The sequence below is a fragment of the Pagrus major genome, chromosome 6 (assembly GCF_040436345.1).
Source record: "Pagrus major chromosome 6, Pma_NU_1.0".
Taxonomy (NCBI): domain Eukaryota; kingdom Metazoa; phylum Chordata; class Actinopteri; order Spariformes; family Sparidae; genus Pagrus; species Pagrus major.
Window position 1 is genome coordinate 23,686,526 of NC_133220.1, and position 14,938 is coordinate 23,701,463.

Below are 14,938 nucleotides of genomic sequence, written 5' to 3' on the forward strand. Positions count from 1 at the left end.
AAGGCAAAAATAATCTCCCTGGGTGTCAGAAGAATTCCTTTAAATGTTTCCCAATAGGTCAAGTTGGGACAGTCAGTGTATGTCCCCTCCACGGAGCTTCATCCAGCAGTCACATGTACTTCTTACTGACTGGAGAAAAGGCTACACTGTGTGCTGGCATGTAGCTGCCTAACTGGCCGAACTCTGCTGCCCCTTGAGACCCGTGGGTGTAGTGACAGGGGTGAGAAGCTGACTCATTACATCTAGATTCATATCGTACTTCTCTGCCTGACCAGTGTTTACAGCTACCACACCTGAAATACACCCAATGGCCACTTTATTAAGTACACCTGTACAATATAATGCAATCCAGCACAATGTCACACCTTATGAAGTGGAAACTGAGTGTATGTCAAAATGTCACATACACATACAATTTCCGTCTCTTTACCACTTCCTGAATTTTGCTTTTCACAAGAGGACCCTAATTATTGTAGACTTTGGTGACTTAAGTGTCTTTTTGCACCATACTGTATGTGGGAATGTGATGTTGCTTTAAACCCATCTTATCCTTTTAAACAATACGAATATTTAATGGTTGTTTCACCTCCTGCTGTGATAAATGTTGGTTGGGTTTTAAACCTCACCACAGTTTTTGTTTGGTCGTGGGTCGTATGCTCTGGGATTTCAAACCAGACCAACATGGCAGCTTGTTTGGAAAATTTCTCTCATATTACAAATATAGCTCAGCGAAATGTGTTTCTGAAGACATTTTAGGCATGGAATAAGCCATGCAGCTGCAAAATCTTAATTTTATCTTGACAATATTTATAAAATTAGTTTTTCAGGAGTTTCCAGAGATGTGCGTCATACTGGATCCCCCTGATTTGCATAAAGTAGCCACACTTCTACTTCATGCAAAATGAGGAGCGGGCAATACTGTGACTCCCTGTCTCTCACAACGCGACGCTCCACTACCAGAATGCATTTCACGGCTGCTTGCATAGACAATGAATGGCGAGTGTGGAAACAATGGATCCTGTGGACCTGTACCTAGAGCTGTGAACTTATGATCGGATTATTCAAGGAACATGTTAAACCATAGGCTGTAGATACTCTCGACTTAAAGGGGGTCTGTGCAGATATGTTTACACTCAGTGTCTCTCACCAAAACACAGTGTGTATCCTTGAGATCACGTTGACTGCGTTTCCTTTCTCATAAAGTATTTACAAAGCTGATTTTTAGATTATTTTAAATCATGCATTGTTTACATCTATGTTTGCCAGCATTCTTTTTCTTCACTGCGTTTGTTGGCACATTACCGTCACCAACTGTGGATCAGTGAAATAGCGTTAAACCAACGACAGGATGTGAAGCATGCAACTCGTGCCCTGCATGCTGGCCTTGTGTGCATGTGCAACATACATAAAACAATATGCAAATGCTCATAAACATATTGTTCCATAGCGTTACTAACAGTTTAAGGCTTCACTGGGAGCCTTTGACTGACTGTGTTTGTGTGTACTCTCTTCATATAAGTAAGTATTTCCTGGACAATGAGTGTCTGTTTGAGGGTTATTGAGTTGACTTGAAGATAGGAAGACAAAGACAACACAAAGCCATGTGTCTGAGCTGAGTAGCGGATGTCTCTGTGTATGCGTCAGCCTGAGCTCATTCTGGATTACAGCAGTGACTCTGATCCAGATTGTAACAATGCTTGGACATCTTCATTCATCTGCTTAGCTCAGTGAGGAAGGAGAAATGGACCCCGTGAAGGATGAATGATGGATTAAACCTGCTGAGTGAGCACACACGTGTGAACCTGTGTGAGCTTGAGCGTGCACTTTCTCACACCATTAGAGAAGGTCAGATACATGCAGTGACAGTGGGGCATTTAACTTGGATTTCTGTGCAGGTGTGTTTTCTGTTTGTGTGGGTGATGACCCTAAGGTTGGCACTGGTCAGGGTGATTGTCAGAGAGCTGAAATGTCTACTGAAGGCTGGTGAGTCATCTGCTGACCTCTGTCAGTACCAATATGGTCTCACAGGGCATCAGAACACAGAAGTCAGCAAATTAGAAAATAGCGCTGCATGCTCTGCAGCCAGTAACCACTACATCTGACATCTGGGTGAAAGTGACAGATCTGCTGAATCTTAGATCAATATTCTGTTGAGTTTCTCAACAAATAATTACAAAGTTGATTGATTTTTTATTAGGAAACTTTTGTTGGATAAACGCCTTGCTACATCTCTGAATTTTTAACAGCTGTGAGTCGAAACACAGCTTCAGGTCCTCTGGCATCACTCCTATTCTTCTTTTAGTTTTTTGCACGTTAGCTGTTGTGTTTTATTTGTTCTTCTCACAGCTTTGATACAATTTGTCTATTTTCTCCACAGCAATGAGTGGGCTGGCCATGAATGAATTGATGCTTCTTACAATATCTGTGGGACCTTAAAAGTTCCTGTGGTGAGAGGAATGTTGTCTCCTGTTGCAATGTTTCTTGTATTTCTTCTTGAGTGTCAAGAGGGTTTCATTGATTACAGTGAAGACAATCAGATTTCTCCTACAGAAATCCACCTCCGTTACCCATATTAGAGCTGTGTATCTGGCTACTTACTTACTTACTTACTTACTTAGGCGCTTTTAAATGTACAGAGCTATACATAACACAGGTCAACATTTGAGTATTAAGTAATGAAAGCCCTGTGTACCATAACTTTTAGGCCTTTATTTGGAGTTCAGCATTAATGACAGAGCCAAGTGACACTACTGGCTCAAACACATGTTTCAGGGATGTTATAGACATGTTAATAAGTCTTCTCCGATTTTCAGAGCCTCCGCAACAACTTCACACCAACTCCTCTGATTGGCATGGCGACAAGTGACTTAGCAGAGTGTGATTAGTCACTGTATTTGCACGTCTGCGTTTGGGGTAAATATTTGGTCTGGATGAAATGGAGGAGAAGGAACAGCCAGCTACACACCGTGATATCATATGACTACATTAGTGCCACAGCAAACTACCATTAGTTGCTAATGTTGTTATTGTTAATTGTTAATAAATTAACTGTTACAAGTGCTTTGCTTAGGTCGGAAACATTAAATAATCACTGGTAAATTTACAGTGAGTCATTAAGGAAAAGTCAAAATGACAGGTTGGCTCTGGCATCACAGGAATAAGCAGATACAGAGTCCTTTCAGTTACTCCTGTGGTCGAAAACAAGACCCATTTATGTTGGAAAAGATCAAAAAAAGGTAGACAGTGAGTTTCATCGTACATCTGTTACGCTCAGGGAATAAAGAATTGGACACAAATGCTGACAGAAGAAGGCAGCAGAATAATTTCAGTGATTCATTGATGCAATAACTTACAGCCAGACACTGGCAGGCAAGCAGGCAGGTACAGGTCCAGCTAAACATGCAGACAATAGATGCTCAAAAACAAAAGCACAAAGCAAGAAGCCAACAAAGCAACAACCACGAACTGACAGAGAAACAAAGAATCCGGGCTGGTGTGTGAATGATTGATTGATGAGGGTAATGAGATCCAGGTGGGCAGAGATAAGCAGGGAAGCTCAGGTGTGGGGAACAAGGTGATTGTCATGTTTGTGACAAATGTCAGAAAGAGACAAAAAAACAGAAATGCAAATTCATCCATTGGCAATGGAAAAGGAGTCAGTTGCCTATTTTAAGTAGGTTTACCAGTGTTTGAAGATCCTATACATGTAAAAAGGGTCTAAGTTTGGTCTGGCTGTTGTATTCAAACACCTGGCTGTGAATACATCTTTATTAATGTTGAGATATTGCACTATTTCTGCTAAAAGTTGCACCCATTCAACTCAGCAGATTATATTTTTTTTAACTCCTAAATGTTGCCAGCAATGAGACAGACAAGAGCGCTGAGACTGAATCTAAACATATCCTTACAAATTGTAAAACCAACAATGATCTGACAGACTGCAGAGCTAAGGGGAGCTGCAGAGTCTGATGATGATTCCCTGTGGGTTCATCACTATGAGTCACCCCTTTCCCATTACATGCAGTTATTATATCTATTGTTAATATAAAAAAATATTGTTTAGTTCAGCTGGGAACGTGTAGTTTACCTTTTTGTATGAGTCTGTCAGACCCCTTCCCCGTACTCTGTGTACCGAGGAGGAGTTGAGGATGATGAGTCAAAATGAGTAATGACACCCTCACATAAGTCTACACAAACTTCAGACAGAGCAGGCAAATCATGATTTTCAGGCCAAGTTTAATCAGTTTACTCTGTTTGTCAAATTTGTAACCAAACAGCTAACTAACCGTCACCACTCTCATTCCACCATCATCACCTCAGGAGGGATCATAGCTGTATATTGGCTAGAGTTGTGTCTCCTGTAACCCAGGCAACAAGAGCTCTAAAAATAACTTGGGACCCAATGTAGATCAGCCATTTTCACCATGGCCTGTAATTCCCCACATCTAAAGAGAAGTATGTTTGAAGCACTCCACAATTACAGCCCGTCTTATTGTCTCTTACCTTTGTCTTTATATGATAAAATGTGTATGTGTGTGTGTCTTAGCATATGACTCCATATTACAGGCATAACCGCTTATATTTACAATTTAAGTCCAGAAATGAAGGTTAAGGTAAATTTGTTGTATTTTGTTTAGGGCAGGTTACAGATCAGTATGTGTAACACAGTATGTGTGATCTTCAAGAGCTAATTCATATTTTATAATAGTAAATAAATCGACTGATGTGTATATTGTTTTTACTGTTTTACTGTCTTAAGTTTAGGGGTCTGTGACTACCGTTGTCGTTCCGATAGAATGTACAGTTTATCCAGACTGACCAGAAATACATCATGTCATTTCAGCCCCACATCAAATTATATTCAACTCTATTGTTCTGCACCTGGGCTAATAAAAGCAACACTAAATGGATGCCTACCTACCAACAGAAGTTAGTGAGGAAATGTGTTTTCTTTCCACTATTTTGGGTGAACTGGCCCTTTAACTCTCCGATTGCGAAAGTGTTGTGTCTTTAATTAATATATGGATCCGAGTCTAGATATAATCAACCATAGTTGATCATATTACTACAGCATATATCATACATGACATCTATATGATATCCAGTAATGTGATACAACTTACATGATGCAGTAATGGAGATACAGTGATGAAAAATTAAGCATCTTAAACCTTGTGGCTAGTGTTTCAGATGCAGGCAGTTGTTACACAAGCATTCAAAGGGATTTTGCTTGCAGTACAGCTATTTTGCTAAACATCATGTTTTTTAATTCATAAATAAATAAATATATGGTTTATAAATGTTAATTTCTCAAATCATAGAGGTCTACTTACTTGTGCAGGACTGCGATCTCATTCTCAATGCTGTTTTCCTTTCCCTCTAATGCCTTCTTGGGGATACACTTGATAGCCACCAACTTCTGGGTCCTCTTCTCCTCAGCCAGGACCACCTCAGAGAAAGCTCCCCTGAAACACAAACACACAGGTCAGTCTGTCCGACCTCAGTACATTTATCTTCGGGTGTTGAGGCAGAGCTTTGTGACAGTGTGGAAAGAAAAAAGGAAAAAACTCCCTCTCTAAATTGGCCGAACTTTTGTGATAACTTGGCAGCATACAACTAAGTGCTGGTAGAAATTGTAGCCTGCTGATGCCAGGTTGTGTTTATTTTAAACTTCAGCCTCCTCCTGAAGTCTTTGGGGCTGCTGCTGCTGCTGCTGAGTCAAGCTTTGGAGAGGGAACAACTTAGTGGGATGATTTGGTGGCACAGATATAAAATGCTGAGGTTTATCTTTGGGATGAATTTTGATACAGACCCAAAACTCTTTCTTTCTTTCAACATGTTTTACTGATGTTACAGTTAATAAAACTTCACTGTTTTGACAGATTTTTACAACGTAAACTAATTTGTTTATATATCAGGATTTGTGTGTTTATGTGTGTGTTTGAGCCAGTGTAGTTCAGTAGTTCATATGAAGGTATATGTGTATGTGGATGATACAGTTCACCATAGCTAGGTTCATAAATATAATAACCATTAAAACAACAGAGCAGCTTACTCCATGTATTATTCAAATTTAGCACATAACACTGAACAGTGACCGGTTTTATGCTAGATTGTGACAAGCTGAAGTATGCACAGCTACTACATAGATCGGCCCTGACACCTTTTTCAATAAACAGCCACATTTCTTTCTCTTTTGCTCTCTCTGTGTCTCCCTGCCAACAAAAATCAATAATGGAAAACAAGCAGCAAAAAAGCTCAAAGTAGCATTAAAAAATGTTTAGCATTTTCCCATGACCCATTTAACAGCAGAGGCAGACATTTCTTGTGACCTCTGGCGTTTTGGCTGAGCTCCAGAGATTTCTGACTGAGATCCAAAAGCTACAGAAAAACAATACGGAACCCTGACCCACAATTTTCAACTGAACATTACATCAATACAATAGCAGTGGTAGTAGTAGAACTGCACGAGGCGTGGTGCAGGAAGGAAAGGAACCTTCGAACATGAATACTGATTGAGCAAGTGAAGTGTGAGCAAAGTGTGAAAGAAACGCTGGAGGAAAAGCAGCATAGGAGCCTACATTATACCTAGGCTGCAGATGATTTATGGTTAATAAGGTCACAAGGAGGAGCTTTCACACACTGGGATCTGCTCACTCTATTTTAATTCATACACTTTTAGTCATAGACCTCCTTGAGGCATAAAGGGCAAACAGAGAACGAAGAAACATTCAAGTGTATATAAAGGCATTCCAGTAGCTAGTCGTAACGCAAAACATCTGTCCATCCTGTAAACTTATGCTGTGTTTACGTCATAGGGGACAGATTGTAGAGATGGGGGCGATTACCATGTTTACAACTTGCCAGTGCACTTCGCCAGACAATTCAAGACAGTTGTGTGATTGCAGAGTTGGACATGTAAGGGTTAAAAATAATGTGAACCCACTGATGTGAAGTATCTGTATTTGGTGTGGTTTTCTGTATTATCAAGTTGGATGTTAACATAACGCTATTTGCAAAGTGGACAATGGTAGTTACCGTAATTAAGATAAAGCATGACAAACTTATACCGTCCCAGCCAGGAAAGCCATTTTTAAGTAACAAACAACTGCACTGTGCAATAAAAAAATCATTCAATGAAAACAAATAACAAGCAATCTTAGATTGCTATTTTAAATGACAGAAGCTCACCAAAATGATACAGACTGCCTGCATATTCTTGTTTTACTGCCAACTCCTGATGGAACAAGTGACAACTACAAGGCCAATAAAATCCTTCTGCCATCATTAATTCACAGCTAATCATTTTGATATGAATGTGCTGTCCTGGATTGATATATTAATTGACAGAACTGAGGTATTATTACATATCTGTTGTCTTTGACTTGAAGGTAAAAACTCTATTAAACTGCTCAAAAGATGTGTCACACAAACCATTAAAAACTCCAACTTATGTTCATGGTTCACCTCATCTGAAGAGAACATTTCTGGGTAAGTCTGGTTCCATTTTCACAGGGACGTTTCAGATTTCACTCATACTTCCTCTGATGTTCTGCTCCCAAGCAGCTATTAACTCTACATCAACTTGTGGTGAAAAAATGCATGTTTATTTTGGAACAGTCCAGTATCTATTCAGTACCTTAACAATGCTGCCAACAAATGTTGGCTGTATCCACATATTGAAGCACGTCTCTCTCCCCCCAAAACATGTGGTTCTATGGTTAAAGCTGCAATATGAACATTAATCAAGTCATCTGAATTTCTGCATCCCTGTTGGAAATCATACAAAGACACAAAGATGAGACAATCTCATAAAAACTACTTGCAGGGGCACTTTTTTAAAGGTTTGGAAAAATGTGAAAACATCCCCTGAAGTTACAGTATGTCATTAATACAAACATCCAAGGGCGTTTGAGTGTGCACTGTGTATTTGGTATCTGCATATGTGTGTTTGTGTGCGTGTGCGTGTGTGGGTGGAGGGGGGATGTCAGCTGTCAGTTCTTGCCAAACAGTATCTCATCGGCCACATATAGCTGCATGTGTGGGCAGAGATGAACCACAACTGTCCAGTGACTAGCTTTGTAGACACTTTATCAGCTTTACCAAAACAAGAAAGATCTGGTTCCATGCCAATGTGACCAGAAAAGAAAGGGCGTGACTCCAGACCACAGCCCCTCTATTTCCTTTTCTTTACAGCTACAATATGTGAACCTCAACACTGAAGATTATTGATGTTTTGATCCACAGTGTGTTTGACTACTTATATGTAGATCATATTTATTTGACAACTGTGTTACTCAACTTTGAACTGAGAAATTGTTCTCTTCTCCTCAGGCAGACCCTCTGGGTGCCTCAACAGGAAAATAAGTGTGAACAAAATGTACTTTCTGACTTGCAAGTGTTTGTCTTAGTGTATACACAATAAAGCTGCTATGTGTGAACTTGAGACGCCTGCTGTATTTACACTGGCTACCAGACCAAATACCTCAGGTGGATTTGGTGCTTTTATTTTCAATTTGATTACATCTACACTTTGTTGAATTCGTACATTTTTGCGTTATGAAATCAAATTTGTGGTTACTGCATTTATTTATAAAAAGCAGCCTTTCTAATTTAAACGATATCATCAAGACATGATTCTTGCAAATGTCTCATTCTACCAGGAGTCCCCAACCCCAAGATTGAGAAACTCAAGCCAAGTGTAAAAGGTGTCAAAGCATGTACAAAAGCAAAGCAAAAGGTATAGTTAAAGTTAAATAAGGAGCAATTACTACTATCTTACTTACAGTGTTAAAAAAGTATATTTATTCCCTGTCAGATTTTATCAACACCACCTCAAAGCTCAGAACACCTAACCCATTTCCAGATCAAAGTGACCATTATCCTGACACTGAGGCCTTGCGGTCACATCTCAAAAGACAGTAAAACTGCCACAGAAAGGCCATTAGCTTTGGCAGAAATCCAGCTGTGTGGAGGAGGTTGTCAGAGCTGCAAATTCCTTTGTAGCATCTGGAGGATTTAGTTGACATTCTCCATGCACCCACCACTGACAGACCGAGGGGCTCTGGGGAAGTGTCACACAGTGGTTCACACAAACACTGGGAAAATCTGAGAACACTAATGTGTCTTTGACTGTGGAGAGTCCCATTGTCAGTCTGTTATTTTGGTAATGTACCCCCTCTTTGTCTTGAGAAACAATGACATAATGCAGGGAATTGTACAGATTTCTAATTGTTTAAGATGATTTTATGTCAAACATTTATAAGTGGTATTGTCAATAATTAATCTGGTTGCACCTCTGGCTCGTCATTGCTTTCACTTGCAAACTAAGTGAAACAACAAGCCTAGTTTAGCTGGACTGTAGATAACGGCTGTGCAAAATCGTTTGTCAGAAGCAGAAGCATTTTATCCCTGACTTCCTGTCACCAAATGGCACCACACATTGTTTACATGAAGTCCCAGGAGATACTTCCTTCTTTCTGAATTTCAGTAAACTGTAGGGTTACATTTTCATTGTGCTGGGCAACAATCTCTAACACAACGCCTTTTTAAACAACGGATTCCACATATTGCGGACTTCGCAACAGATTCCATAAAACAAGCCTTTCTGCCAATTACATTGTTTATTCTGGGCACGATAGCAATTATCATAACGCTATTAGCTGGCGATCGTTGGCTTAGTTCTACTGCCAACATTTTTTCCTACATTAACAACTCACTGTTGTGTTACCAAAAAGATAAACTCTGAGATTAGATGGATTTTCACTAGCACTGATGAAGAAAGGGAGATGCTACCCTGTTTAATACCTGTCTTTCAACAGATATATTGTGGAAAGTCACTTTATTTCAACTACAGGGATGGAACAGAAGTTCCAAGAACAAGCCCTTTGAGAGGCTGTGGGACAGATGTTACACTAAGCTTAGTTGATTACTTCACATCTCTTCAAAATGTTCCCCCAGAAAGCACAGCATTGGCTCTAAAATCAGAAAGAGAGGCAAAAAAATACCTTCTAGTGGAGAAAAAACCCCAAGCTAAAGTCTGCTTGCTACTGACACAGTGCAGACTCAGAAAATAAGAAGAGCATAATTGTGCTGAATATTTGATGGGTGCTGAGTAGTGTAGTGAGTTTGCTGAGAGCTTAATCCTTGCAAAGGTTTCAGCTGGATTATAAGGTAAACAAGCGTGTTTACTGAGCTGTTCCTGTTCTTAACAGGACATTCTTATCACCACCATGGGAGTGTCCAGGAAGAGGATACACACACACACACACACACACACACACACACACACACACACACACACACACACACACACTGCACAGCTATTAGCCACTAAACCCTTAATAAAGACACGCTTACTGCCACTATCCAAACAGTCGGGCGTGTTCTCAGACATTCACTGAGCAAATACTTTACCCAAGAGTTTAAATATAAACAGGCAGCATTACATTTAAATATGTGGCGCCCCAGAGTAAATATTTACATGTCAATGAAACGACATATATTCCAGTGATCGACATCGTGCTATAGTGCATAAATCCTGTATCCAAACAGTGGATAAGAGGCAGCCTTTCTACTTTCACTGCTCAAAAAGTTCAAATATTAGCATAGTTCTTCCACTCAGTTAATCTCTTTATTACATCACTCTTTTCTGTCTCTGAGTAAGCTGCTTGCTTAAAATATAGACTTGGTGTTGCTTAGTTTCCGTTGTCGCTACAAGCAACCTTTCCATGTGTGTATCCCATGATGCCTCACTCGGTGCATCAAAGCAATTCAAAACCAAGGAATTAGGATCTCAAATGCCATCATGCATGCATGTGTGCTCACTCCCATATAACAAACACGGAGGAGCAAACATGAGAAACAAGAGGCTGCAGTCACATCCACAAAGATAAAACCAGCCGAGCTCTAATGATTTAAAATGACGACTTAAAAGACCATAAATCTATTGATAACTATCACTGACACACTTTTACATGCAATCATCACAAGACAAATGCAATCTGCACGAGATGGGCAGGGCCCACTCTCTATTTGCTATTACTGCCATTTTTCTCCAACAGCTGTAGCATGTTCTTGGATTTAACAGTTCAGTATCCTTTCCCTACACGTTTTAATATCAATCTTCGTTCCGATTATAAGATAAACAAGGATGCCCCCCTTGTATGCTGTGGTGTTCTGAGAATACACACCCTCCTTGACTATAAGCCATGTTTTTCTTTCCTGTAAATCCCATGTTTCTCTTGTGCCATCTGTCCTGCTGGGAAGTTGGTCAAGAAAGTATGTAAGCAGATGACAAAACGGTAAGTGTGGAAAGGTCAGAGAGACATGGAGAAGGACCATCTGGTCCAATCAGAGCTGAGAGATACCCAACTGTGATACTGGCCGTAAAAACATAAAAAGACCATCTTTGCTCTGTGGGCCTTCCAAACACAAAGATCTAAAAAACCAAACCACAATGGCTCACTTTATCTGAGAAGTAGCACAATGCAGACCAAATTAGTGTTAGCAAGCACTATGAGTTATATTTAGAGCTCCAATTAAATACATAGAGCAATTTTAGCAATAACTAGAGGATTATAGTAATCAACTGATCCTGAAAATAACTGGCAGAATAATCGATAATGAAAACTATCATTGCAGCCCTAATGGCCAGAACATTACTATTTTGGTTAACTCTCAGAACGCTAATCAGCACTGTTCTGGATACAGGAAGCTGCTTCAGTAAAAAAGCTCCAAAACTCCCTGGTATAATCCTTGTATAAAAATCCAGCTAGTCAAACAGATGTTGTAGGTCTTCCCCACGCTGTTGATAATTGCTGTGGTTGCATACTGAAGTGAAAATGTTCCAGGATGGATACATGAACCGTTACACCACAAATATGTAATAAAAAAGGGATTAATGTTGTTTACATTGAGATGATAAAAAATGTAATCTTCTGGTATCATCAAGTTTTGTTCACTCTCATCTTAACTCCTTAATATGAGTGTTGGCATGGTGCTGGTATGTTGGACTTGCTGCCAGTAACTTTGTCCCTTGGCTGAAGACCTCAGTGAACTACACACTATGGCTCACAGAGGGGAAATGTCATGACCATATTAAGAAATATGCGAGACATAGAACATGCATTGACAGGTGTAAAGTGATCAATTAACTACCTAAAGACAAATTTTGCCCCTTGTATGCTTGTGTACTGTGTCAGCTTCAGTGAGGAGTATGATGATGGTAAGGCAGACAGTGACACTGGATTTCCACCATTCATCCCGTGGGATCTTATACGTGTCCAGATTGCCCAGGATGGTTCACAGAACTTGTGGCGAACAGTTTTAGTAGCAACTATTTCTTAAGGAGAAATAAACTCTAACACAAAGAGAATTACAATCTCTCTCCATCTCTGCACAGATTCTTGGCCAAGTTTAGCTTTTTTTGGTTCTACAGTCTGTGCATTTATGAGTTCAGTACACTTTCCAGCAGCAGCTCTTTACAGTTAATATATCTATTAAACCCACTATAAACTATCTTCCTGCCACCAAACACAGACCTACTGAGCAAGTCGCTGCTGAAGAATGTCGTTCATCTAACGAGCTAAACACAAATATTTGGCTCAAGAGTTGGTGGAGACACAAATGCAGGTAAAAGCAGTTAATGTTGGACCTAAAAGGGGCCAAGTGGCCAGAAACATGACTTTGATGGAAGGACTGCGGTGCTCTGTGGTGGATATAGGCAGTTGTGCGCTTACACATTACCCATTTTGCGCACCAAAACTCAACTAATACAATTTTTTCAGAGAATAATAGATCCAACTTTCCACTGTTCGCTTATTGAGAGGAATTGCTCTGAAACACACACAAAAAAACAGTATCCTTAACCAAATTGCATATTGGATTGTAATTAAGCTGCAAATCAGAGAACATGTTTCCCTGAGGATCCTTGGGCTGGCGATAAGAAAGCAAAAGTCTTCTCAAGCCAGTTTGCTGATATGTGGACAGCTTGTCATAACCGGGGGAATATGGGCGATAAGGGATTATAACAATAGAGAAAGACTGTGGGAAGATGTACATGACAAGCCTCTGAGTGTACTTAAAATTGTTCAGGGGATATATCGCTGTGAGCAGATGGAGATGCTAGCAGAAGTGGGCCAGACAGTGGGCTTGTATGTGTGTGTGTTTGCATGTGCCTGTGTGTGTATGTATTCCAGGAACAGCAGGCTATGCCATGCTGAGCTGTGCTGTGCTGAGATGCAGGCTTCTGTTCGAATTAGGTCAGGGCAGGGCTGAAGGGCTGGGGGTGCCATAAGCAGGGGTGGATTTTCAGGACTCGGTCGGCCTTGGAAACGGTTCCATGTTGTAATTTTTCAAAATATTTGTTAAACTCTAATTGCTATGAATGCTAGGGGTGTTAAAATGGACATAATGTAGTCTTTGAATGAATCAGAAGCTGACTTGATTTTTAATTTCTGTATCTCTATCGTAGGCTCAAATGAGAACATGAGGGAATCTGCACACTTTTTTAGCAAAAATAATGTCCGAAGCAATGAATCAATAAGAGATACAAAGAGAGGAGATGAGACGGATGAAGAAACGCAGAGAGACAGAGTAGCGTGCCACAATCCTTACTCATAACTCCTGTATGGTCTTATCAGTGGCTGAGACAGAATTACAAGGGCGGACACAGTAACATGTTGTCCTGTGCTTTGAGGAGCCGGTACAGGAGCAGGGCTCTGCCTAATGAAAGAAGGTCTTAGCTCTATCTCATCTCACAGCTTAAAACATTGTGACAATAGAAAAGCTGAGAGAAGCAAAACAAGCAGTAGTAAAATAAAAAAAAAAGGGGGGGGGAGAGAGTAATTCACTCTTCTCCCCTCGTGGAGAAGCAGAGATCTGATTAGAGGAAGAGACAACCAAAATTGTAATATCACAGAAACAGAACGGGGTAAATATGATAAGTAGTAATGATGGGAAGAGAGGGACAGAAAAAGAGAAGCGTGGAGAGAGACAGAGATGAAAAATAGATGAGGTGGGACAGCTCTCACGCTGGGAGACTCATCTGCTCCATAAAGGTGGTTGTTTCATTTTGTCTGAACTACTTTGTTAATCATCATTTTGAATTCATTTGATTCTGACTCAGCATACAAACAATGAATAATGAAAGAGCCACAAAAATAGCACCTGAATAGTGGATCTGGGCTAAAATTCCCTCAAAGAACCAATTTCTGGGCTCCTTGCTGTGTCTACACCTCAGCTAAGTTTTAGAAGTACATGCTGACATTGAAATATGGTGACTGAGGGATGGGTGGTCATAGCGTGCTTTGCCTGCCTGCTATCTGGAAATCAGGAAGATAGACATCACAGCGATGAAGCAAATGAAGCTGAACAATAGGGCTTCAAAGTCACTATCTAAAGGAAAAGTATGGTTTATCTTATTGGTATCAGAATTACAGTAATTGCTTATACTGTCAGAGTGACTCAAATACTGTACAACACATTATACATTTACAAGTCCCACAGCACTGGGAGATTTGTAAGACTTCTTTTTTCCACGGCCTCTACGAATAACAGTTCATGTCATAATTTGTATTCGAGTGCATTTGACACTAAGGCAGAGTCAAAGCCTCACCTCTCTTCACACAACTCCACAAATGCATCTGCAAGCACAAGTGCACACACAAATGCACACACACAGTAATCGAACCTTTTCACTCAGAAGCAGAGAGCCCTCAGACAAAGTGGTAAATCAGTGTTAAAACCTGGGTAATGTAGCAGAGAGGTGCAAGTGTGAGGGAACAAGTGGAGCAAATGGTTCCTCTTTTGACTGCCAGACTATGTCCCAGCCCAGAGTACAATTTGTGTATCACAAAATACAAATCTATGAGTAATCTGGGTATAAGATTTAAAACTCAATTAAAACAACAATTTGGACATGTTAAAAGCCTCAACA

At 40.2% G+C, this 14,938-nt stretch overlaps 1 protein-coding gene across 2 annotated transcripts in view; it reads right to left on the reverse strand.

The window, feature by feature from the left end:
• camk1b (calcium/calmodulin-dependent protein kinase Ib) overlaps positions 1-14,938 on the reverse strand; it is a 33,094-nt gene that overhangs the window by 6,547 nt on the left and 11,609 nt on the right. Inside the window, exon 3 of one of the 2 annotated variants that reach the window (XM_073468656.1) lies at positions 5,334-5,465. In XM_073468656.1, coding sequence (XP_073324757.1) covers positions 5,334-5,465 — 132 coding nt within the window. Of the gene's footprint in view, positions 1-3,353; positions 3,433-5,333; positions 5,466-14,938 lie in introns of those variants that run through there. The other variant, XM_073468657.1, reaches the window with a different exon arrangement.